This window comes from Heliangelus exortis, chromosome W (genome assembly GCF_036169615.1).
Source record: "Heliangelus exortis chromosome W, bHelExo1.hap1, whole genome shotgun sequence".
Taxonomy (NCBI): Eukaryota; Metazoa; Chordata; class Aves; order Apodiformes; family Trochilidae; genus Heliangelus; species Heliangelus exortis.
Genome location: NC_092453.1, coordinates 13,292,700 through 13,317,106, shown reverse-complemented (window position 1 = coordinate 13,317,106; position 24,407 = coordinate 13,292,700). Strand labels below are relative to the sequence as shown.

Below are 24,407 nucleotides of genomic sequence, written 5' to 3'. Positions count from 1 at the left end.
TAAAGAAATCCTGGTGGAAAAGCCGGAGTCCTGGAGGAGCTGGGGAGCAGCAGCTCTTGGGTGGGAAGCTGCAAAGTTGTGCCCGTGGACAAAGTTGTGCCGAGCTTGGTCAGGGCAAAGGAAAAGGCGTTTGGGTCGATGCTTCCAAATTTTATTCCAGAAATAGCGTCGCTTGCTCCCAGAGGAAGGGCCCGAGGAGTTCTCTGGCACTATTTGCTGATGGTTCAAGCTCTTTAGATTAATTAAGAGCAGGGAAAAACATGTGGAAAGAGCAAAGGACCTGACAGATCCACGGCCAGTTCGCTGCTGCCTGGCGCTGGGGGCGGGGGGGACGGGGACTGGGCTTGATCCTCCGCTCATCCCACACGCAGAGGGGAAGGCAGGGCAGCTGAAAAGGAAGAATTTCAATTAATCCTAGAAATAGAGGGTTGTGAGCGTGCTAGAGGCACGTGGAGGTTTCTCCACAGTGTCCTAGAAGCCCTAAAACCAAGACCCAAACCCCCTTGAGTTTAGCAGGCACGTGAGAAAGGAGAGCAGGGCAGCTGGAGTGGCAGGATCAGCCCGGAGGATATATTTCCATATCCATAAATGTGCCTCTGCATTCCCTGGAGCTGTCTTCTGGTTTGGTTTTCCTACCAAACCAACCCAAAAAAAGCGTAGTGGAATTAGGAGGAGCGTGGGGACAAACAGCAGGAATGATTGGAAGCGTGGAAGGATTTTCCTGTGAAGGGAGGGTGAACAGATTGTGGGGATTGTGTGTGGAGAGGAGATGAATAAGAGGAGACATAATAGAGGTGCATGGAATAATGGACAGCATAGAGAAGGTAAATCTAGCTCTCCTATTCATCCTGCTTTATAATTAAAGAACAAGGAGACATTCAGTGAACCTGACCAAAAGAAATACTTTTTATTCCTCGCACAATGACCTGTGAAATTCATTGCTCCAAGATGTAATCAAGGCCAAATGTTCAGAAGCATTCCAAATAGGATTAGACATCATACGGAAAATGCAAACATTTAAAGTTTTATTTGACAGGATTCAAGCAGGATTCCTTCTTCTTTTTTTTTTTTTTTGATTGGAAGGGAAGAAAAAAAAATTAAAGAAAGAAAAACTTTGATGCCCGGGTCTGAGGCAACTGCAAAGGGAAGGAAGGAGCTTCTTCTGGTGGCCAATTATTTGCTAATTACCACATCCTCAGGCTGGGGATGCCCAGCTAGGCTCTGTCATGATAGCTGGGGAGGTGATTACAAAATAATTAGCTTCCAGAGGTATTGAGAGAGGGGTTTTATTCAGCAGGGCTGTTTCTGAGCCCTGCCTGGTGCTGGGGGAGGTTCTTCTGGCTGGACCCAGCTTTTTGCCCACTCTTTGTCCCAGCTCTGAGGCCAAGGGTTTGTGTCTGAACTTGAGCACTGACCACCATCCAAACTGTGCTTTGCCATCTTGGCTGGAAATTAAATATCCCAGCTGTCTCCTGCTGCCCCCTTGCAAGAAAAATTTTGCTTTTTAGATGTCCTTACCCAGCTCACCTTGACCTTCTTCCAGTGCTGATGCTAAATCCAGCTTCAGGTTCTTAAAATTTAACATCAGCTGTTCACGTTAAGTGAGAAAGGGAAAATAAGGAGGGGTTTTCTGTTTATTTTTTAATTGGGGTAGCTTTGTGACAGGTTCAGCTCCTCGTTAAATTAGATGTTAATAAAAGTGGCTCTGTCTTGGGGGAAAATATCATTAAAAGCCACAACTGAGCCCGCATCGTTCACAGATTAAATAAAAAAAAAAAAAAAAAAAGTGAAGTGTAAACTGGGAATGGTCTGGGGAAAGGCAGTGAGAGGTAAAAAGATGCTTTTTTCAGCAGCTCAGTTAAATCCATCTCCTCTCCCCTTCCCCAATAAAATTAGCATGAACCAGACATTGTTTTGCTCTCTGTGGCAGTTGCTGAGAATTCACAAAAGGAAACTCTAGATTGTAATTTAGCTTGGCCTCAGGTAATATGTTAAATACACTTGGGATACGTATAATCTAAGATTTGAGTCTGTACAAAGCTATTTTTTCCTCCAGTGTTTAAACAATACTGCTTTTAATGAAGAAATCTGGCTTTATTAAAAGCCAGATCTGTGACTTACAACTCTTTGGGCGTATCTGCTCTCAATCAAGAGAAAAGAGTTTAATTTTTTGTAGCTTTGTTCATTTTGCATATGTTAAACTGATGCAACATGCACCCAGGGCATCACTTCAGAGACAGTTTGTTCCATAAATATCTGCTCCTCACTTCAGTACCAGATGTAGGTGAAGTTCGATTGAAACCGAGGAAAAAAAAACCAAAAAAAAGCAGGAACGAGGAGGAACAGAAATGCTGGTACACCTAAAAAAATGCCTTTGTGTTTTCAGGAATGTTTTCAGGCCTTGTATTTTTAGGAATGTGTGGCCTTGTATTTTTAGTATTCCATAGTTTTTAGCAATCTGTAGGCACTTGGTTTTTCGGGAGAAACGCCAAGTGATGAGGTCGAAGTGGGGTTTTTTTTGTTGTGTTGTTTTTTTTTTTTTGACTTTGTTAAATACGTTGAATTTTTTTGACTTTGTGGAACAAGTCGAATTTTTTTGAGTTGATTTTTTTGGACTTTGTTAAATAAGTTTATGGGCAGGGCAAGGTAATGGAGCAGGAGGGTTGGGATGCTTTGCAAAGGAGATGAGGCCGTTTCACCCAAAGCCCAGAGCCTGCTGCTTTCCCAGGCAGCATTACTCACTGTCTGAAACTGTGACTTGGGCCCACTAATTTCTTTTTGGAAAAACTGGTATGAATTTTGAAGGGAAAACAGAAGAACAAAGGAAATAGTTTGTGAGTGGAGTCAGTCTGAAGTTAGCCTTTGACCAGTTGATACATTCCACGCTGAAAAGGAAGTTGAAGGGGAGGAGGAAGAGGAGGGGGGGGGGGGAAATTTACCCAAAAAAAAAAAAAAAAAAAAAAAAAAATCAAGGAGGATAGTGGTAATGTTTTCCACATTTGAATTTTAATACATGAAACAGGCTATAAAAGGCTGGCCAGCTGCAGTAAATAAAGCAGCAGTGGGAGGTATGGCCCGGAAACGTCGCCGAGCGCGGCGGTGGAAGCGGCCGTGCCCGCCGAGCACCTCAGAGCCCTGCCCACCCCCTCTGCCTCGGGGTGACTTTGTCCCCCTGCCCCAAAAAGAGGAGAAATGGGGTCAGATGCTGCTGGAAAGGAGAATTTGCAGTGCTCTGGGGGGGTGGCGTGGGGCCAGGTTTACAGCTGTGAGGCTCCGCTCCCCGTGCGAAGGGTCTGCTGCAGCAGCCTGGCTTGAAAGGGATTTCTTCTGTTCCATTGCCTTGCTTTGCTTTATTTGATTATTTTTGATTATTAGCAGCCCGGTGAGGAGAGTGCTTAAGCAGTTCCTAATTTTTAGCAGCCCTCTGGAACTTGCTGATGGCCCCGCTTCTCGTTTCCCCTCTGCCGTGAGGTGTCTTAATTCACACCACTTACAAATGCTGAGACTGGTTTGCAGCAAACTGGTTTACTGGTGAAAACCTGGGGGTGCTGCACGCTCAGCTGCCTTGCAGCAGGAGAGAGGCAGCAGGAAGCTCTCAAGAGAGGGATATTTTTTAAACTGCAACCCTGAGGTGCAGGAGTTCAGGGGAGAAGCCCTTGCACAGTGTCAGGCACAGCAGGTTCAGTTGGGAGAGGTGGAGGGGAAGAAGCTGGTCCCCCAGTATCACCCCAGTGTGCCCAGCATCCTTCTGGTGTGCCCAGCATCCTTCCCAATGTGCCCCAGCATCCTTCTAGTGTGCCCAGCATCCCTCTGGTGTGCCCAGCATCCTTCTGGTGTGCCCAGCATCCTTCTAGTGTACCCCAGCATCCTTCTGGTGTACCCCAGCATCCTTCTGGTGTGCCCAGTATCCCTCTGGTGTGCCCCAGCATCCCTCCCAGTGTGCCCAGCATCCCTCTGTTGTGCCCCAGCATCCTTCTGGTGTGCCCAGCATCCCTCTGGTGTGCCCAGCATCCTTCTAGTGTGCCCCAGCATCCTTCTGGTGTGCCCCAGCATCCTTCTGGTGTACCCCAGCATCCTTCTAGTGTGCCCCAGCATCCTTCTAGTGTGCCCAGCATCCCTCTGGTGTGCCCAGTATCCCTCCCAGTGCACCCCAGCATCCCTCTGGTGCGCCCAGCATCCCTCCCAGTGTGCCCAGTATCCCTTCCAGTGTACCCCAGCATCCCTGCAGTGTGCCCCAGCTGCAAAGCCGTGGTGCAGCAGGTTCCTGACCCCTTGTGGGTGTATTTGGGGGTTATGGGAATTGGGGTGACCCCCACGTGGAGCAGGGGAGAAGGAGGTTCAGGTTCCCCATCCAGAGCTGGGCTCTGCAAGCAGACTTGCACTTAACTTTATTACCACAGCTCCTCCCTGTTGGGACCACTGGTGACGTTGATGTTAAGCACTTCCCTGAGCATTCGTGGGCTTGAAAATGTAATTAAACTGGAGGAGGGACAGAACCAGCCTGGACACCCCCAGGGAAACTTCTGGGAAGAGGCTGAAGGACTGGGAAATGGGAATGTTGGGGGGGGAGCTGTGGTCAGGTTGCTCAGAACACTCCTCTCCCTGGAAGGGGCTTGGAGGCCAAAGTTTCCCAGGTTGCAGGTGAAGGTGAAAAGTCAGATTTGGGGCTGATGGGATCTGCCCAGCCCCAGGGGCATGAGCTGAGTGTCTGTTTTCAGCTGGAGCTGGGAATTTCCTGGCTTTCCCCAGTTCCTGTTAGTTCAGAGGTGGTGCAGATCGGGGGGGTTTGCTCGGGACCTTGTGGGATTGCACTGCAGGGACCAGCAAAGCCCCAGCTTTTGGAGAGGACTTTGCAGAGCTGCCTGGTTCTTCTGGACCAGTGCAGGAAGGCATTGAGAAAAAGAATTTATAAACCAAATTTCTAAGCTGCAGAAGCAGTGCAGGCTATTTTTAAGACAGTGTTTAGAAAGCCAGCCTGCTGCACGCTTCACACCAGGGCCCACAGGAAGAGAGCCTGTTCGTGTGTATTTTTTTTTTTTTTTTTTTTTTTTTCTTCACATCCCCATTAAATTAACTTATGGAATTTTCCACCCCTAGGAATTAAAGTAGCAGCTCATGAAGTAATTCAGTTATGTCATTCGTATATAAACAAAAAGAGTCAAGGCACTTGGCGTGGTTTGAAAGGCAAAATTTGGCATTTGCTGGTTTGTCTTGCTGTCTTTTTCTCTTCTGAGCTTTTAGCACAGTTGTAGCTGCTGTGCCTGGGGTTTGTTTTGCTTGACAGGGTTGTTGGGTGAGCAGGTATAATAGAAATAGAAATTAAAAAAAATAAAATTAAAAAAAAAAAAATGGGCACGGTTGTAGCTGCTGTGCCTGGGGTTTGTTTTGCTTGACGGGGTTGTTGGGTGAGCAGGTACAATAGAAATAGAAATTAAAAAAATAAAATAAATTTTGTTTAAATGGGCAGAAGGACTTGTAATGAGCTCTGACATAACAGGCACTCGTGTGGGGTTTTGGTAGAGCACCATTTTCTGCCTAATTGGTTGCCATTCCCTAATGCTGGGCAATTACAGCCCTTATCATATTCCAAAATGATTTTGGAGCTATAAACTTCATTTTTGACCAGGGGAGAAACCCACTGACCAATATTTAAACAACACCTTTGCTGGAAAGGGTTGTCCTCCCACAATAGCTCCATTCATTACCAGCCAGCTCATTAGGCACGGGGTGAATTAAAAAAAAAAAAAAAACAAAAAAACCCTCATTGATATTTGGGGCTTCGTTTCTACCTCGTTCCACGTGGCCAGCCCAGAGTCTGCTCGCTCCTGAAATGGGAGCAGCTGGGTTGGGTTGAAAAAAATCTGCTTTTGGTCCAATTTCTGAATTAGATTTGTGAAGCTGGTGGGCAGGAAGGCAGCAGCAAGGACCTTCAGCCACCTGAGGCTGGGGATGGGGCACCCAGCAGCTGGAATTGGGGTCTAAAACCACAGAATAAGTGAAAAAAAAAAAAAAAAGCATCCAGGTGCACGGGCTTGCTTGCACCTGGAATAAGAGTTAATATTCCTAATCGTGTACTTTAGGGCATTTTCTGTCTCTGGGTTTAGCCAATCCTTAAATGAATAATCATCTCCCTTGGAAAAAAAATGGCAGTGATTATTTCAGTGGCTTCCCTGCTCCATGGCAACCCCCTCCTCTCCAGAAGAGCTGGAAAACCTCTTGCTTTCCCCTGAAAATCCTGGAGTTTTCTCTCTCCCCACGCTGGGAAAGCAAAGCTGGGGAAGTGGGGGAGACCTCATTGCTTCAGGGTGGGACAAAACCACCTCTTCCCACCCAGTGGAGAACCAAAGCCCCTTCAGCCCCCCCGGGATGCTCCAAGTGGCCTCAGCCTGGGCACGTTGCCACCCGGATGCTGTCCCAGCATCTCCTGGAGACGTGGCACTTGGGGTTTTTTTTGTCCCTCAGCTTCTTCTTCCCCTTCCCTGGGAGGGTGCAGTCGGGTTCTGCTGCTTGCAGCTCTCTTTAAATGATTTTTGCACACAACTGGCTCTCCTAGGAGAGCTGGCGAGCTGCTTAGTGCTCAGCACTACTTTTTTTTTTTTCCTGCCGAAAGCAAAAAAAATAAAAAAAAAAAAAGAGGGGGGGGGGACACTTGGCTTTTTTTTTTTTTTTTCCAGATTTAATGCCCCTCTTAATGTCTTTTTTTTTATTTTTTTTTTTTTATTAAATCCTTTCTTTTGCTTTTGATCTTATTTATAGCTGAGCCACCGGTCATATGGAAACTATTATTGTATAGCGTGGAGATGAAAGGCTTCAGTGCAGTTAAATAAGAGGGAATAATTTGGCCCAATAATGCACACGTACAGTGAGAGACCATTTGTGTCAGCCTGCCCTGTGCTGTTCCCTTTTTTTAATATAGCCAGAGAGGTTTTATAAGGGCTTTGCACAAATCTGCTTTCTGTCAGGCTTATAAATTCGGACAATATTGAACACATGTTAACATGCATCACCTTACAACTTTCTCACTGCCTGTTTTTATTTATTTAATTGGAGAACACGAGGTCAGCATCTTGAAAAGGATGAAGGGTGTTGCTGGCCTCGGGGTTCTTCACGTTATGGCCATGGGGAGGGAGAAATCTCTCCCCAACCTGTGCCCGAAGCTGTGATCCAGGTGAGGGGTGGTAGTTTGCACGGTGGATTCCTGTAGTATTTCCCTTGTAAAGTGACTTCTGGGTGTAAATGGCACCTGGAAGGATGAGAAGGTGGAAGGAGAAGGGTTGCAAAGCTCCTAACTTTGTAGGAAAATTTTTTCCCCTCCCTTTTCCCAGCTCGGGTCTGGTCCTTGCAGGGCCCAAGCTTCATGTGCCCACCTGCAAGCCATGAAAGAAACCTTTGTAGGACTGAACACAGCTTCAGGGGGGAAGGTGGGGATTTCCTTGCTCTGGAGGAGAAATTTCCATCACCTTCCATGTGACAGAGCCAGAGGGAGAAGCCCAGGGAATGCAAGGAAAGGCAGCACCTCGGAGCACTCCGGGAATTCCGTGGGGAAGGAGCAAGGCAGAGGCACCAGTTTGGGTTTCTGATGGATGAAACAACCATCTTGCCCACAGCAGAAGACTTTTATTTGTTTTAAAAAAAAAAAAAATGCACTTTGTAGAACGAGGGTGAAACTGAGACTTTCCCCCAGCATCACGTTCTGTGTCTGGGGTGTACCCCTCCCTCAGGAAATGCTGAATATTCAGGAATTAATTTCCCTTTTTTTTTTTTTGAAAGCAGCTTCCTGGGCACGATGGCTGCATAGCCAGTGCAGCTAATCTGGAGTTCCAACAAACTCCTGTAACCTGAACACCCTGAGTTATTCCTACTGAGTACCTGTCACCAGCTACAGAACTGAAAAAGCAAAGGGAAGATGAGCTGGAACCTTCTTCCAGCTCTTGACATTTTTGAAATGCCATAAAAGACTGATGCAAGTGGGAATTCAGGAATTGTCTGCCCAATTTTCTGCTCTTTCCATCAGCCTCCTACGTGCCTGCCTCCAAAGAGACCTTCCCTGCAAGGTCCACAGAACAGTTTTGATCCTCACTCTGTCTTTATTTATCTTCTGGAAGCTTTTTTTTTTTTTTTTTTTTAACCTTAATAACCAACCCACCAGGGATGGAGCTTCTCCTGCTTTTTCCCTTGGGCTGAATAAGCTCAAGCAGATTGTGCTTCACCCCCAAGCCTTCAACACGGAGGTTTGGGACCTGTGTGTGCCTTTTGGTGGTGATGGCAAAAGGGAAATCAAGGCAGGGATTTGTCCCTCCACCTCTTCCAGTGCACATTTTTAGGATTTTTTTTTTCTCTGTTGGGTTGGTTTTTGGTTTTTTCCACTCCAGTCTTCCGAGTGCTGCAGTAGGGACCTGTTTAAAGAGCTGGGAATAAATCAAATATTAATAGAACTTCAAAGTGAGTTGGATTCTCTAAAGATAAATGTGATTTAGCATCTATACTCCCAGGCTGGGGGGACTGATTCACATCTCTGCTCCACCTCAGGGCAGAGCTGGTGTTTGCACAACAGTCACACCAGAAACAACAGCATCTCCTGCATCCCTGCTGGTGCCACCACCCCGTGCTTTTGGTCCCTGTGGGGTGGGCTCGATGTGCAGTGCCACTTAATGGTCCTGAAGGTCCTGGTGATGCTGTTTCAAGGAGAAAAATTGATTGCCAGCTTATTTAGGGGACATTTAAGGAAAAAATTATGGGCTGGACAGTGTCTCATGGGTGGTGAGAAGCAGAGCACTGCCAGGAACCAGCTCTTGTAGTGTTGGGGTCAGTGTTGGGGTAGTTTTGATCTTTTGGTGTGGGTACAGCTGTACAGTGGTGTTTGTAGCCTGGCAGAGCTGGAGCTGAAGTTTTTTGGTGTCTCAGAAAGTGCACTCCTTGTGGGTAACGAAGTGATGGGGCTGCCTGAATCTTCTGGCATGCTGGAAACTGGAGAAATAAATTCTCCAGTTCAGAGCAATAAAAAGTTTTGGGTGTTCTGTGGCTTGGGAAGAATGGGTTGGAGATACTGAGCTCCATCCCACCCCAAGATGCCTGCCTGCCACCCAGAGAGGGGGAAAATGGGTTTCACACCAGTCACAGGGGATAAGAAATGGTCTTTTTTTTCATCAGAGGTTGTTCTTGCTCACTGAGCCAGCCTGGAATTGTTGTAAGAGAGAAGAGAACTGATAGATTGTGTTTTTTAGTTGTGAGGCATGACATAGGTGGTCACCTGCCAGATTTCTTGAGGACCTAAAGGAGAAGAAATCTTTTTTTTATTGCCCCCAATTTTAAAAATAGAAAGAGAAATTCGTATCAATATATCAGCAGTAAGGTGAGGTGGCTTTGTGGCATCTCTTTTTTTTTTAGTTTCCCTCTGAATTCAAGACTTCAGTTTAGAAATCCTCCCCCAAAGCATTGGATTTCCATGACTGCCATGTCTGCTTCTTAACCTGGTGAGAGAAGAGGTGGTCTTCAAGAAGTCAGGCCAAATAATTAAGATTACCATGTTGTCCTCTTTGAGCTGGAGGCATCTCATGTGTAAGGGGGGTGGTCTGGAGGAGGAGATAAGGCAGGAGCAGGGTGGATGCTTGTCCTGGTCCTGCACAGGTCATGGACTGAGCTGGGGAAGCCTGGCAGGAAAGGAAAAGGATGCAGAGTGAGATGTGGTGTTGGTCAAAGCCCCTTTAGAGCTTCCAGCCAGTTCAGGAGCTCTGCTCCAAGAGGGGTGGTTGTTGGGCAAACAGAAGTGGTATCAGGTGCTTCTTTGTCTTCCATGAGCTCAGAACTAAGAGGTTTTTGTCTTTTGTGGAATAAGAGAGAAGAGTTGTGGAGGTGGTTAGGGTGAAACAGCTGCTTATGGCAGGACCACCTTTGGAGGCAGGGACAGCTTCTGGGTGGCTCACCCAGGGTCATGTCCAGCTGGGTACCATGGGGACAGAGAAGATGTTTGCTCCACAGCTTCTGTTTTCTTCTCAGAAAACCACTTTTTCTCTTCAGAAGGGGCTCGCTCCTCCCTTGAGGTCTTGAGAAAGCGCTGAGCTCCAAGCTCCCTGTGACAGCTCATCCTGAAACCCAAATCCCACCAGTTGCAGCCTCTCTTAGCAACAGGAAGCTGAAGAGGAGGCAGCAGTGTGCCCAGGTGGCCAAGAAGGCCAATGGCATCCTGGGCTGGCTCAGGAACAGCGTGGCCAGCAGGTCCAGGGAAGGGATTCTGCCCCTGTGCTCAGCCCTGGGGAGGCCACAGCTTGAGTCCTGGGTCCAGTTCTGGGCCCCTCAGCTCAGCTGAGGAAGGAGCTTGAGGTGCTGGAGCAGGTCCAGAGAAGAGCAAGGAGGCTGGGAAGGGATCCAGCAGCAGAATTCCTGGGAGGAAGGGCTGAGGGAGCTGGGGGTGTTGAGGCTGGAGAAGAGGAGGCTCAGGGGAGACCTCATCACTCTCTCCAACTCCCTGAAAGGAGGTTGGAGCCAGGGGGGGGTTGGGCTCTTTTCCCAGGCAACTCTCAGCAAGACAAGAGGGCACAAGAGGTCTCAAGTTGTGCCAGGGGAGGTTTAGGTTGGCCATGAGAAAGAATTTCTTTCCCCAGAGGGTGCTCAGCCCTTGGAATGGGCTGCCCAGGGAAGGGGTGGATTCTCCATCCCTGGAGATATTTCCAAAGAGCCTGGATGTGGCACTCAGTGCCATGGGCTGGGAACCATGGGGGGAGTGGAGCAAGGCTTGGACTTGATGAGCTCTGAGCTCCCTTCCAACCCAGCCCATTCTGGAATTCTAGGATTCTATCTCGACAAGGGGGCAGTTTCTGTCTCTGCACTTTTACACTTGCTTTCAGGTATTTGCACTCTGTCTGGTAGGAAAAGATTTTCTGGAGTTCCCCTTGGCAGGGTTCCCTTTTATCTTTCCTCCTCACTGCTAACAATTATCCTGTGTTCTCTTGTACCTCTGACTGGAAACATCCCTCCATCTTTTCATCTGCCCCAGCCCTTCCTTTCTGAGGCCATTCCCAGTTCTCTGCCAGCTTCATCACCACCTTCCCTGGGATCCACAGCCCGGAGGAGGTGAGGAGCTGAGTTGTCTGTGTGGCCACGTGTCCCTTGGATGTCACCAACCTGGCTGCTTTTCCAGTGTGGCAGCTCCTGACAGTTTTGCTCCTCGGGTGCTTCCCAACATTATTTAATTTTTTTTTAATTTATTTAATGAGGAAGAGACCTGAGTGTGTCGGCGAGGGGAGGGATGGAGACATCTCCATCTCCCTGTCAGCTCCACTGCAGTGTTGACTAAACCCCCCTGGCTGGCAGGGGTGTTTGGGGCTGGGTGGTTAGACTGGAAACATCCCTCCATCTTTTCATCTGCCCCAGCCCTTCCTTTCTGAGGCCATTCCCAGTTCTGTGCCAGCTTCATCACCACCTTCCCTGGGATCCACAGCCCAGAGGAGGTGAGGAGCCAAGTTGTCCGTGTGGCCACGTGTCCCTTGGATGTCACCAACCTGGGTGCTTTTCCAGTGTGGCAGCTCCTGACAGTTTTGCTCCTCGGGTGCTTCCCAACATTATTTAATTTTTTTTTATTATTTATTTAATGAGGAAGAGACCTGAGTGTGTCGGCGAGGAGAGGGATGGAGATGTCCCCATCTCCCTGTCAGCTCCACTGCAGTGTTGAATAAACCCCCCCTGGCTGGCAGGGGTGTTTGGGGCTGGGTGGTTAGACTGGAAACATCCCTCCATCTTTTCATCTGCCCCAGCCCTTCCTTTCTGAGGCCATTCCCAGTTCTCTGCCAGCTTCATCACCACCTTCCCTGGGATCCACAGCCCAGAGGAGGTGAGGAGCCGAGTTGTCCGTATGGACACGTCTCCCTTGGATGTCACCAACCTGACTGCTTTTCCAGCGTGGCAGCTCCTGACAGTTTTGCTCCTCAGGTGCTTCCCAACAATCTCCTTTATTTAATGAGGAAGAGACCTGAGCGTGTCGGCGAGGAGAGGGATGGAGATGTCCCCATCTCCCTGTCAGCTCCACTGCAGTGTTGAATAAACCCCCCCTGGCTGGCAGAGATGTTTGGGGCATCCTTCCATCTTTTCATCTGCCCCAGCCCTTCCTTTCTGAGGCCATTCCCAGTTCTCTGCCAGCTTCATCCCCACCTTCCCTGGGATCCACAGTCCGGAGGAGGTGAGGAGCTGATTTGTCTGTACGGACACGTGTCCCTTGGATGTCACCAACCTGACTGCTTTTCCAACATGGCAAGTCCTGACAGTTTTGCTCCTCAGATGCTTCCCAACAATCTCCTTTATTTAATGAGGAAGAGACCTGAGTGTGTCGGTGAGGAGAGGGATGGAGACATCTCCATCTCCCTGTCAGCTCCACTGCAGTGTTGAATAAACCCCCCTGGCTGGCAGAGATGTTTGGTGCATCCTTCCATCTTTTCATCTGCCCCAGCCCTTCCTTTCTGAGGCCATTCCCAGTTCTCTGCCAGCTTCATCACCACCTTCCCTGGGATCCACAGCCCGGAGGAGGTGAGGAGCCGAGTTGTCCGTGTGGCCACGTGTCCCTTGGATGTCACCAACCTGGCTGCTTTTCCAGCGTGGCAGCTCCTGACAGTTTTGCTCCTCAGGTGCTTCCCAACATTATTTTTTTTTTTTAATTTATTTAATGAGGAAGAGACCTGAGTGTGTCGGCGAGGAGAGGGATGGAGACATCTCCATCTCCCTGTCAGCTCCACTGCAGTGTTGAATAAACCCCCCTGGCTGGCAGGGATGTTTGGGGCTGGGTGGTTAGACTGGAAACATCCCTCCATCTTTTCATCTGCCCCAGCCCTTCCTTTCTGAGACCATTCCCAGTTCTCTGCCAGCTTCATCACCACCTTCCCTGGGATCCACAGCCCAGAGGAGGTGAGGAGCCGAGTTGTCCGTGTGGCCACGTGTCCCTTGGATGTCACCAACCTGGGTGCTTTTCCATTGTGGCAGCTCCTGACAGTTTTGCTCCTCAGGTGCTTCCCAACAATCTCCTTTATTTAATGAGGAAGAGACCTGAGTGTGTTGGCGAGGGGAGGGATGGAGACATCTCCATCTCCCTGTCAGCTCCACTGCAGTGTTGAATAAACCCCCCCTGGCTGGCAGGGATGTTTGGGGCATCCCTCCATCTTTTCATCTGCCCCAGCCCTTCCTTTCTGAGACCATTCCCAGTTCTCTGCCAGCTTCATCACCACCTTCCCTGGGATCCACAGCCCAGAGGAGGTGAGGAGCCGAGTTGTCCGTGTGGCCACGTGTCCCTTGGATGTCACCAACCTGGCTGCTTTTCCAGCGTGGCAGCTCCTGACAGTTTTGCTCCTCGGGTGCTTCCCAACATTATTTAATTTTTTTTTAATTTATTTAATGAGGAAGAGACCTGAGTGTGTCGGTGAGGAGAGGGATGGAGACATCTCCATCACCCTGTCAGCTCCACTGCAGTGTTGAATAAACCCCCCCTGGCTGGCAGGGGTGTTTGGGGCTGGATGGTTAGACTGGAAACATCCCTCCATCTTTTCATCTGCCCCAGCCCTTCCTTTCTGAGGCCATTCCCAGTTCTCTGCCAGCTTCATCACCACCTTCCCTGGGATCCACAGCCCAGAGGAGGTGAGGAGCCGAGTTGTCCGTGTGGCCACGTCTCCCTTGGATGTCACCAACCTGGCTGCTTTTCCAGTGTGGCAGCTCCTGACAGTTTTGCTCCTCAGGTGCTTCCCAACAATCTCCTTTATTTAATGAGGAAGAGACCTGAGTGTGTTGGCGAGGGGAGGGATGGAGACATCTCCATCTCCCTGTCAGCTCCACTGCAGTGTTGAATAAACCCCCCTGGCTGGCAGGGATGTTTGGGGCATCCCTCCATCTTTTCATCTGCCCCAGCCCTTCCTTTCTGAGGCCATTCCCAGTTCTCTGCCAGCTTCATCACCACCTTCCCTGGGATCCACAGTCCGGAGGAGGTGAGGAGCTGATTTGTCTGTACGGACACGTGTCCCTTGGATGTCACCAACCTGACTGCTTTTCCAACATGGCAAGTCCTGACAGTTTTGCTCCTCAGATGCTTCCCAACAATCTCCTTTATTTAATGAGGAAGAGACCTGAGTGTGTTGGTGAGGAGAGGGATGGAGACATCTCCATCTCCCTGTCAGCTCCACTGCAGTGTTGAATAAACCCCCCTGGCTGGCAGGGGTGTTTGGGGCTGGGTGGTTAGACTGGAAACATCCCTCCATCTTTTCATCTGCCCCAGCCCTTCCTTTCTGAGGCCATTCCCAGTTCTCTGCCAGCTTCATCCCCACCTTCCCTGGGATCCACAGCCCGGAGGAGGTGAGGAGCTGATTTGTCCTTATGGACACATCTCCCTTGGATGTCACCAACCTGGCTGCTTTTCCAATGTAGCAACTCCTGACAGTTTTGCTCCTCAGATGCTTCCTAACAATCTCCTTTATTTAATGAGGAAGAGACCTGAGCGTGTCAGCGAGGAGAGGGATGGAGATGTCCCCATCTCCCTGTCAGCTCCACTGCAGTGTTGAACAAACAGGGATGTTTGGGGCTGGGTGGTTAATGAGAGGGGGGCCAAGCACTAATTTGGAGGGGCTTTTCGGGCTGGAAAAGCAGGTGACACGTTACGGGGTAGGGAGGGGACACAGCTGCACCTCCCGCTGTCAGAGGCTTCTCCGGCATGACGGGGAAGGGGGGGGAATGGCAGCTCTGCTCCCCCAAAATGAAAGGCAAATGCCAAATGGCAATTCCTGGCGGGTTTCCGACGGCGCCGGGGGAACGGAGAAGCCCCCAATTAAGCATCTGGGCATTAAGTTAATTGGCAGCTCTGGTGGGGGAGGTGATGGAAGACAGATGGGGAGGAAGAGGCACGGCACCCCCCGAGACAATCGGGTGTTTTACCTGCCCGAGCTGCTCTGCTGCCTTGGCACCAGCCTGGCAGCACCACAGGGTTGGGATGAGATGGGATGGGGTGGGATGGGATTGCCTGGGATGGGGTGGGGTGGGATAGGATGGGATGGGATGAGGTGGGATTGCCTGGGATGGGGTGGGGTGGGGTAGGATGGGAGGGGATTGCCTGGGGTTGCCTGTGGTTGCCTGGGATGGGATGGGATGGGATGGGATGGGATGGGATGGGATGGGATGGGATGGGGTGGGGTGGGGTGGGGTGGGGTGGGATGGGATTGCCTGGGGTTGCCTGGGATGGGGTGGGATGGGATTGCCTGGGATGGGATTGCCTGGGGTTGCCTGGGATTGTCTGGGATGGGATTGCCTGTGGTTGCCTGGGATGAGATGGGATAGGGTGGGATGGGATTGCCTGGGATGGGATGGGGTGGGATAGGATGGGATGGGATTGCCTGGGATTGTCTGGGATGGGATTGCCTGGGGTTGCCTGGGGTTGCCTGGGATGAGATGGGATAGGGTGGGATGGGATTGCCTGGGATGGGATTGCCTGGGGTTGCCTGGGATTGCCTGGGATGGGATTGTGTGACAGTGTGTTGGTGCACAGTAGTGCTCAGGGTGATGTGCATATTGGTGCACAGTGGTTCTCACAATGATGTGCACAGTGGTGCTCACAGTGATGTGGGTGTTGGTGCACAGTGATGTGTGCGTTGGTGCACAGGGGTGCTCACGGGGGTGTGTGCATATTGGTGCACAGTGGTGCTCACAGTGATGTGCATGTTGGTGCACAGTGATGCCCATGGGGATGTGTGTGTAGGTGCACAGGGATGCTTACAGTGATGTGCATATTGGTGCACAGAGGTTCTCACAATGATGTGCACAGTGGTGCTCACAGTGATGTGCATGTTGGTGCACAGCAGTGCTCAGGGTGATTTGCATACTGGTGCACAGAGGTTCTCACAATGATGTGCACAGTGGTGCTCACAGTGATGTGGGTGTTGGTGCACAGTGATGTGTGCGTTGGTGCACAGGGGTGCTCACAGTGATGTGTGCATATTGGTGCACAGTGGTGCTCACAGTGATGTGGGTGTTGGTGCACAGTGATGTGTGCGTTGGTGCACAGGGGTGCTCACGGGGGTGTGTGCATATTGGTGCACAGTGGTGCTCACAGTGATGTGCATGTTGGTGCACAGTGATGCCCATGGGGATGTGTGTGTAGGTGCACAGGGATGCTCAGAGTGATGTGCATATTGGTGCACAGGGATGCTCACGGTGATGTGCGTACTGGTGCACAGAGGTTCTCACAATGATGTGCACAGTGGTGCTCACAGGGATGTGGGTGTTGGTGCACAGGGGTGCTCACGGGGGCGTGTGCATATTGGTGCACAGTGGTGCTCACAGTGACAGTGCGTTGGTGCCCGGGGATGCTTGCAGCACTGCTGGCAGTGATGCTGCGCCCGGTGGTACCGGTGTTACCGGCGGTACCGGCGGTACCGGCTCCGCGGGCCGTCTGCGCCCTCTAGTGAAGCGGCTCCCGGAGCCCGGGCTGCCCCTCCCCGTCCCTCCGCGGGGTCCCCGGGGCCGGGCCGTGTCCCGGCAGCACGGTCTCAGCCTCCCTTTCTCTCTCGACAGGTCGGGGCACACCGTGAGGACGGGGTCAGCCTCCGCGGGAGCCACTCGCTGGTGCCAAACCAGGTCCCTGTCCCTCAGCTGCCCGTCCAGTCTGCCACCTCCCCCGAGCTCAACCCTCCCCAGGACCCGTACCGGGGTGAGTACCTCCTGCCTGTCCCTGTCCTCGTCTGCGGGGACACTCGGGAATGTCCCAACAGGGGGGGCTGGCAGGGCAGAGCCTGGGGGTTGGTTCAGCTCTGCCCTCCCAAACACTTTTCTTGGTGTTAGAAACAGGACAGGTTTGACACTTTAAGCAGCAGAACTGAGAAAAAAAAATGCTGCATGACAAAAAAAAACGTGTGAGGTTGAGGTAAGGATCAGCCCCAGTGGTGTTCCACACTTGTCCAGTTGTGACTGAGGACAGAATGGACCCAAAGTGCCTCTCCTTGGATTTTGGCACTCTCCAAACCCTGGCAGAGTCCTGTGCAGAGCTGGAATCACCATCCCTGGAGGTGTTTGGGATACAGGGTTTGGAGCTATGGTTTAGTTAAGGACATCTCAGTGGCTCTGTAGGGCAGAGCCTGGGGGTTGGTTCAGCTCTGCCCTCCCAAACACTTTTCTTGGTGGTAGAAACGTGCAAGCAGTGCACCCAGGGACAGGTTTGACACTTTAAGCAGCAGAATTGAGAGCACAGAAATCCTCCATGACACAAAAAAAGGTGTGAGGTTGAGGTGAGGATCAGCCCCAATGCTGTTCCACTCTCCTCCAGTTGTGGCTGAGGGCAGAATGGCCCCAGAGTCCCTTTCCTGGGATTCTGGCACTCTCCAAACCCTGGCAGACTCCTGCTGAGGTGGAGTCCCCATCCCTGGAGGTGTTTGGGATGCAGGGTTTGGAGCTATGGTTTAGTCTCAGTGTCTCTGCAGGGCAGAGCCTGGGGGTTGGTTCAGCTCTGCCCTCCCAAACACTTTTCTTGATGTTAGAAACAGGACAGGTTTGACACTTTAAGCAGAAGAACTGAGAAAAAAAAATGCTGCATGACAAAAAAAAACGTGTGAGGTTGAGGTGAGGATCAGCTCCAATGCTGTTCCACACTTGTCCAGTTGTGGCTGAGGGCAGAATGGCCCCAGAGTCCCTTTCCTGGGATTCTGGCACTCTCCAAACCCTGGCAGACTCCTGCTGAGGTGGAGTCCCCATCCCTGGAGGTGTTTGGGATGCAGGGTTTGGAGCTATGGTTTAGTCTCAGTGTCTCTGCAGGGCAGAGCCTGGGGGTTGGTTCAGCTCTGCCCTCCCAAACACTTTTCTTGGTGGTAGAAACAGGACAGGTTTGACACTTTAAGCAGAAGAACTGAGGAAAAAAAATGCTGCATGACAAAAAAAAAGGTGTGAGGTTGAGGTAAGGATCAGCCCCAATGGTGTTCCACACTTGTCCAGTTGTGACTGAGGACAGAATGGACCCAAAGTGCCTCTCCTGGGATTCTGGCACTCTCCAAACCCTGGCAGAGTCCTCCACAGAGCTGGAATCACCATCCCTGGAGGTGTTTGGGATGCAGGATTTGGAGCTATGGTTTAGTTAAGGACATCTCAGTGTTAGGTTAATGCTTGGTCTCCATGATCCTCATGGTCTTTTCCAACCAAAATCATTCTGTGATTCTCTGCTTGTTTTATGCAAATTAGTAATTAAATTAGTAATTAAATATATAAATCTTTTGAAGCTGAAGGAGAAGTGCTGTAGGAATTGAAGAACAGGAGTAGTGTCCAGGCATCCTCTGCCCCCTCCCGCAAACCCCAAAGCCCAGGCTGAAACACTTTTTTTCCTGGCTCTGCCCCATGGCTGGGGCTGTGCCCTGGGTCACCAGGGAGCAGGGGACATCCACCCAACCCCCCCAATTCCCTGACATCCCATCCCTGTGTTCTCCCTTAGGAATGCCAACAGGACTGCAAGGCCAGAGCGTCTCCTCGGGCAGCTCCGAAATCAAATCCGACGACGAGGGGGATGAAAACCTCCAGGACACCAAATCTTCTGAGGACAAGAAACTAGAGGATGACAAGAAGGATATCAAATCAATTACTAGGTCAAGATCTAGGTAACAGTATATAATAGTGTCGCTTCATTTAATTCCTTCACTGGATTTCGATGAAGTGAACAGAACAGGAGGAAACTCTTGAGATTTTTTTTTTTTTTCCTGGCAGGTAAAACCACAGCCTGAGTGGAAGGGCAGGGCTGTCCTGGCTATCCCCAGTGCCTTTCTGGATGCCAGGACGTCCTCAAATTCCAACAATTGACAAATTTGGACCCCTGAGCAAGTTCTCCACAATCTCTAAAGAAATTCCATTGGGCTGTTATTCCTCCCTGCCTGGGCTTGGGATTTGGTGGCTTGTCACCTCTTCACCAGCTGCTCACACCTGCATCTGAACTAACCAACCATCTGCTTTTCCTTTGCCTCTGAAACAAATCCATCATTCCCTCAGTTTCCCTAAGTCCTGAGGTGTCAGTGGAGGTTTTAGAGGTCTTGTCTTTTTTTTTTTTTTTGGGGTAATCTTCAACCACTTGGAGGAAGGATTCATAGCTGGAGTGTGTCACCTGGCAACTCCTGCCCATGGTGAACGTGAACCTGAGCGAGGCCCAGGTTTGATTTATGTCCCTTGAATGTCACCTTCCCTCCCCCTGCTTGGCCCAGGGGATTTTTGTTAAGGATGGAGTGGAAGCATCCTCCTGCCTTGTCTCCTTCCACACCTTGGGCTCTGCAGCAAGAGGTGAGAAGCAGCTTAGCAGAGGGGCTGGATCTGGGAGAGCACCGAGGCTCCGACCTCTCAGCCCGTTCAGTACCTTCCTCTCTCCCAAAACTGGAGGAAATCCTGGCATTTGAGAGGCACCTGTGTTGAAGTTACCCCCTGCAGAAGTGGGGCTCCCACGGGTGCTCGTGCTGTGGGGAGAAGAAAGCTCCTTGGTGCTGATGTGCAGCGAGCACAGCTCTTGTTAATTCACCAAATAGCTGTCACTTGTGCATATTTATGTGGGCTTTGAGGTTTTTGTAGGCTAACAGTGGTGCTTTTTAACATGCTTGCAGCTTTAAAAGGTTATTCCTGATGTTCAGTTCGAGGTCTGAATCCATATTGTTAGGGCTGCTGAGAACTGATGGCTCCATTTGCATAACCAATTCAAATTACATGATGCTGGTGACTCACCAGATACATTTTCAATTTCAAATGATTGTTTTAGCTGGAGAGAAAGCAGTTTGGTTGCAGAAAGGAAGCAGAAATTCATTGGAAGGGCCCTAACAGCTATAAATGACTTTGGTGGCTCTTTGCCTGCAGGCGTTTTCATGCCCCATGCAGGGGCTGGGGTGCTGCCCACCCACTGCCTGTGGCTGTTTGCCACTGCTTGGAAGGGTGCTGAATCCTCACCCTGCCCCTCAGTGCTGGAAAAAGTGTCTCCCAAAACCCAAATGATGCTGTGTTGAAAGGGAAATGGGTAAATTCATGGATGTCAGACTTGGAAGCTACAGTGAAGGAGCCGGAGCCCACGGGACTTGGGTGCTAGCACCTATATTTTTATTTCCTTTAAATATGTGAAGTCCCACCTAGCAGCCTGTAAAGCTTCATCTCAAACCAAGGCTTTGCTCAGTGTAAAATTGAAGGGCACTGAATTTTGCTGACGTTTGGTGGAAGAGAAATACCAAAATGAGAAATACCAAAATTAAGAATCGTTCAGCAACCTGTCGATGAATCAGAGCTCTGGTTTGGGGGGAAGCCTGATCCGAAAGCTTTGCCCTGCTTGCTTCCCACCTCATTAGAAAAATGCTCTCTTCCTTTTTGTCTCCCAGCAATAATGATGATGAAGACCTGACACCAGAGCAGAAGGCTGAGAGGGAGAAGGAAAGGAGGATGGCAAACAACGCCCGGGAACGCCTCCGCGTCCGCGACATCAACGAAGCTTTCAAGGAGCTGGGCCGGATGGTGCAGCTCCATCTCAAGAGTGACAAGCCCCAGACCAAGCTCCTCATCTTACACCAAGCTGTGGCTGTCATCCTCAGCTTAGAGCAGCAAGTCAGAGGTCAGTGGGCCCACTGGGTCCTCCTTACATCCCTGCCAAACACACCTTACCGGAGGAGGGAAAGCTCGGGAAGGGGCGTGGGGTGATGGGGAGGGAGGGGAGACCTCACCCTGGCACCCAGAGACAGGGAGAGAGGCAAGAGCACCCAGAGCTGCCTAAGGAGAAAAGCCAGAGCTCCCAGAGGTACCCAGAGACAGGGAGAGAGGCAAAAGAACCCAGAGCCACCCAAGGAGAAAAGCCAGAGCACCCAGAGGTACCCAGAGAAGGAGGCAAAAGCACCCAGAGCTACCTAAGGAGAAAAGCCAGAGCACCCAGAGGTACCCAGAGAGGGAGGCCAGGGCACAGAGAGGTACCCAGGGAGGGAAGCAAGAGCACCCAGAGGTACCCAGAGACAAGGAGAGAGGCAAGAGCACCCAGAGCCACCCAAGGTAAAAAGCCAGAGCATCCAGGGGTACCCAGAGAAGGAGGCAAAAGCACCCAGAGCTACCTAAGGAGAAAAGCCAGAGCATCCAGAGGTACCCAGGGACAGGGAGAGAGGCAAGAGCACCCAGAGCCACCCAAGGAGAAAAGAGCACCCAGAGGTACCCAGAGAGGGAGGCCAGGGCACAGAGAGGTACCCAAAGAGAAAAGCCAGAGCACCCAGAGGTACCTAGGGACAGGGAGAGAGGCAAAAGCACCCAGAGCCACCCAAGAAAAAAGCCAGAGCACCCAGAGGTACCCAGGGACAGGGAGGGAAGCAAGAGCACCCAGAGCCACCCAAGGTAAAAAGCCAGAGCACCCAGAAGTAGCCAGAGAGGGAGGCCAGGGCACACAGAGGTACCCAGGGAGGGAAGCAAGAGCATCCAGTCACCCAAGGAGAAAAGCCAGAGCACCCAGAGGTACCCAGAGAGGGAGGAAAGAGCACCCAGAGCCACCCAAGGAGAAAAGAGCACCCAGAGGTACCCAGAGAGTGAAGCCAGGGCACACAGAGGTACCCAAAGAGAAAAGCCAGAGCACCCAGAGGTACCTAGAGACAGGGAGAGAGGCAAGAGCACCCAGAGGTACCCAAGGAGAAAAGAGCACCCAGAGGTACCCAGAGAGGGAAGCCAGGGCACACAGAGGTACCCAGAGAGAAAAGCCAGAGCACCCAGAGGTACCCAGGGAGGGAGGCAAGAGCATCCAGTCACCCAAGGAGAAAAGTCAGAGCACCCAGAGGTACCCAGGGACAGGGAGAGAGGCAAGAGCACCCAGAGCTGCCTAAGGAGAAAAGCCAGAGCACCCAGAGGTACCCAGAGAAGGAGGCAAAAGCACCCAGAGCTACCTAAGGAGAAAAGCCAGAGCATCCAGAGGTACCCAGAGAGGGAGGCCAGGGCACAGAGAGGTACCCAGGGAGGGAAGCAAGAGCACTCAGAGGTACCCAGAGACAGGGAGAGAGGCAAGAGCACCCAGAGCCACCCAAGGAGAAAAGAGCACCCAGAGGTACCCAGAGACAGGGAGAGAGGCAAGAGCACCCAGAGCCACCCAAGAAAAAAAGTCAGAGCATCCAGAGGTACCCAGAGAGGGAGGCCAGGGCACACAGAGGTACCCAGAGAGAAAAGCCAGAGCACCCAGAGGTACCCAGGGAGGGAGGCAAGAGCATCCAGTCACCCAAGGAGAAAAGTCAGAGCACCCAGAGGTACCCAGGGACAGGGAGAGAGGCAAGAGCACCCAGAGCCACCCAAGGTAAAAAGCCAGAGCACCCAGAAGTACCCAGAGAGGGAGGCCAGGGCACACAGAGGTACCCAGAGAGGGAGGAAAGAGCACCCAGAGCCACCCAAGGTAAAAAGCCAGAGCATCCAGGGGTACCCAGAGAAGGAGGCAAAAGCACCCAGAGCTGCCTAAGGAGAAAAGTCAGAGCACCCAGAGGTACCCAGAGACAGAGGCAAGAGCACCCAGAGCTGCCTAAGGAGAAAAGTCAGAGCACCCAGAGGTACCCAGAGAGGGAGGCCAGGGCACAGAGAGGTACCCAGGGAGGGAAGCAAGAGCACTCAGAGGTACCCAGGGACAGGGAGGGAAGCAAGAGCACCCAGAGCCACCCAAGGAGAAAAGAGCACCCAGAGGTACCCAAGGTAAAAAGCCAGAGCACCCAGAAGTAGCCAGAGAGGGAGGCCAGGGCACCCAGAGGTACCCAGGGAGGGAAGCAAGAGCACCCAGAGCCACCCAAGAAAAAACGTCAGAGCATCCAGAGGTACCCAGAGAGGGAGGAAAGAGCATCCAGTCACCCAAGGAGAAAAGCCAGAGCACCCAGAAGTACCCAGAGAGGGAGGGCAGAGCACCCAGAGCTACCCAAGGAGAAAATCAAGAGCACCCAGAGGTACCCAGGGACAGGGAGAGAGGCAAGAGCACCCAGAGCCACCCAAGGAGAAAATCAAGAGCACCCAGAGGTACCCAGGGACAGGGAGAGAGGCAAGAGCACCCAGAGCCACCCAAGGAGAAAATCAAGAGCACCCAGAGCCACCCAAGGAGAAAATCAAGAGCACCCAGAGGCATCCAGGGAGAGAGGCAAAGAGCACCCAGAGCCATGGAAGCACCTCCAAGCAGCCAGGGTGCTGGTGTTCTCCCCAGCTCTGGCTCTGGGGATGCTGGGGCAGGGCCTTGGCAGCCTGAGCACGTTTGAGGCTCTGGAGTAAGATGCAAATTCAATATTGAGCTTGGCTGCTCCCTGACAGAGCCCAAGCAGGGAGGGGTTTGCAGAGCTTCTGCCTGAAGCTTTCCTGCATTTCCCTGCATCCTTCAACCCCCTAAAATTCCTGGAGCAGGGGTGGGATGAATAATCCATGAATTCTTTTAAATGCCCCCCCCCCCCCTCTTCAGCAGAGCAGTGTTGGAAATCCTCTTTTGCTTTGATTCCCCAGAAAGAAACCTGAACCCTAAAGCAGCCTGCCTGAAAAGAAGGGAAGAAGAGAAAGTCTCTTCAGATCCTCCTCCACTTTCCCTGGCAGGACCCCACCCTGGGATGGGAGATGCCTCCAATCACATGGGACAGATGTAAAAAAAAAAATAAAAATAAAGGCAAGTGTGTTCTCAGCTCTGTCCAGGGGGGTTCTGCCTCACATCCAGACCCCACCCTGGGGCAAATTATCCCCTGGGGGGGGGGGTGAGGATGGAAAGAACGTGCCAGGCAATTTATACATTGATTTTTTGGGTGGCTTTCTGGTTTCCAAGGCAGGGTTTGGAGGGGGGGATAGGGCCAAGCTCCCCCCTCTCTGTGACTGATGAGATTTTTTACTTTTTCCACAGGTCCAAGTTGCCACATTTCTTCATTTAAGCAAGAGACCACTTCCTTAACAGCTGTATTATCTTAAACCCACATAAACACTTCTCCTTAACCCCTTTTTTTTGTAATATAAGACAAGTCTGAGTAGTTAAGAATCACAGACGCAAGAGATTTCAGCATTCCCGAGTATTAAAACTGAGAGAGGAAAAAAAAAACCCTACAAAAACCCACAAAAAAAAACCACAACAACCCAACAAAAAGGAACAAAAAGGATAAAAAAAAAAAGACAAGAAAAAACCAACAAAAAAGTGCAACTTGAGGGACAACTCTCTTTAACATATCATGCAGAATGTCTAAAGCAGTATGTTCCGAGCTGTACGTGCACAGCCCAGAGACTGAATGGCAATCTTCTCCACACTGTGGGACAATGCATTTGTGCCTAAACTTCTTCTTTTTGAAAAAAAAAAAAAGAAAAAAAAAAAAATATAATTAATTTGTAAGCCTGAAGGAGGGGGGAAAAAAAAAAAAAAAAAAAAAAACCGAAAAAAAAAACCACAAAAAAAAAAGTTATTTAATTTAAAAATTGTAAACTTGCAATAATGAAAAAAA

The 24,407-nt window shown here is 50.9% G+C and overlaps 1 protein-coding gene across 3 annotated transcripts in view; it reads left to right on the top strand.

Annotated features, from left to right (window-relative positions):
• Window positions 1-24,013, top strand: part of TCF4 (transcription factor 4) — a 218,582-nt gene extending 194,569 nt beyond the window's left edge. For 2 of the 3 annotated variants that reach the window (XM_071729830.1, XM_071729831.1), the window contains 5 exons: window positions 16,531-16,666; window positions 18,431-18,593; window positions 20,334-20,563; window positions 23,437-23,593; window positions 23,822-24,013. In XM_071729830.1, coding sequence (XP_071585931.1) covers window positions 16,531-16,666; window positions 18,431-18,593; window positions 20,334-20,563; window positions 23,437-23,573 — 666 coding nt within the window. In that variant the 3' untranslated portion in view covers window positions 23,574-23,593; window positions 23,822-24,013. The remainder of the gene's footprint in view (window positions 1-16,530; window positions 16,667-18,430; window positions 18,594-20,333; window positions 20,564-23,436; window positions 23,594-23,821) is intronic. The other variant, XM_071729832.1, reaches the window with a different exon arrangement.
• The last annotated feature ends 394 nt before the right edge of the window (window positions 24,014-24,407 follow it).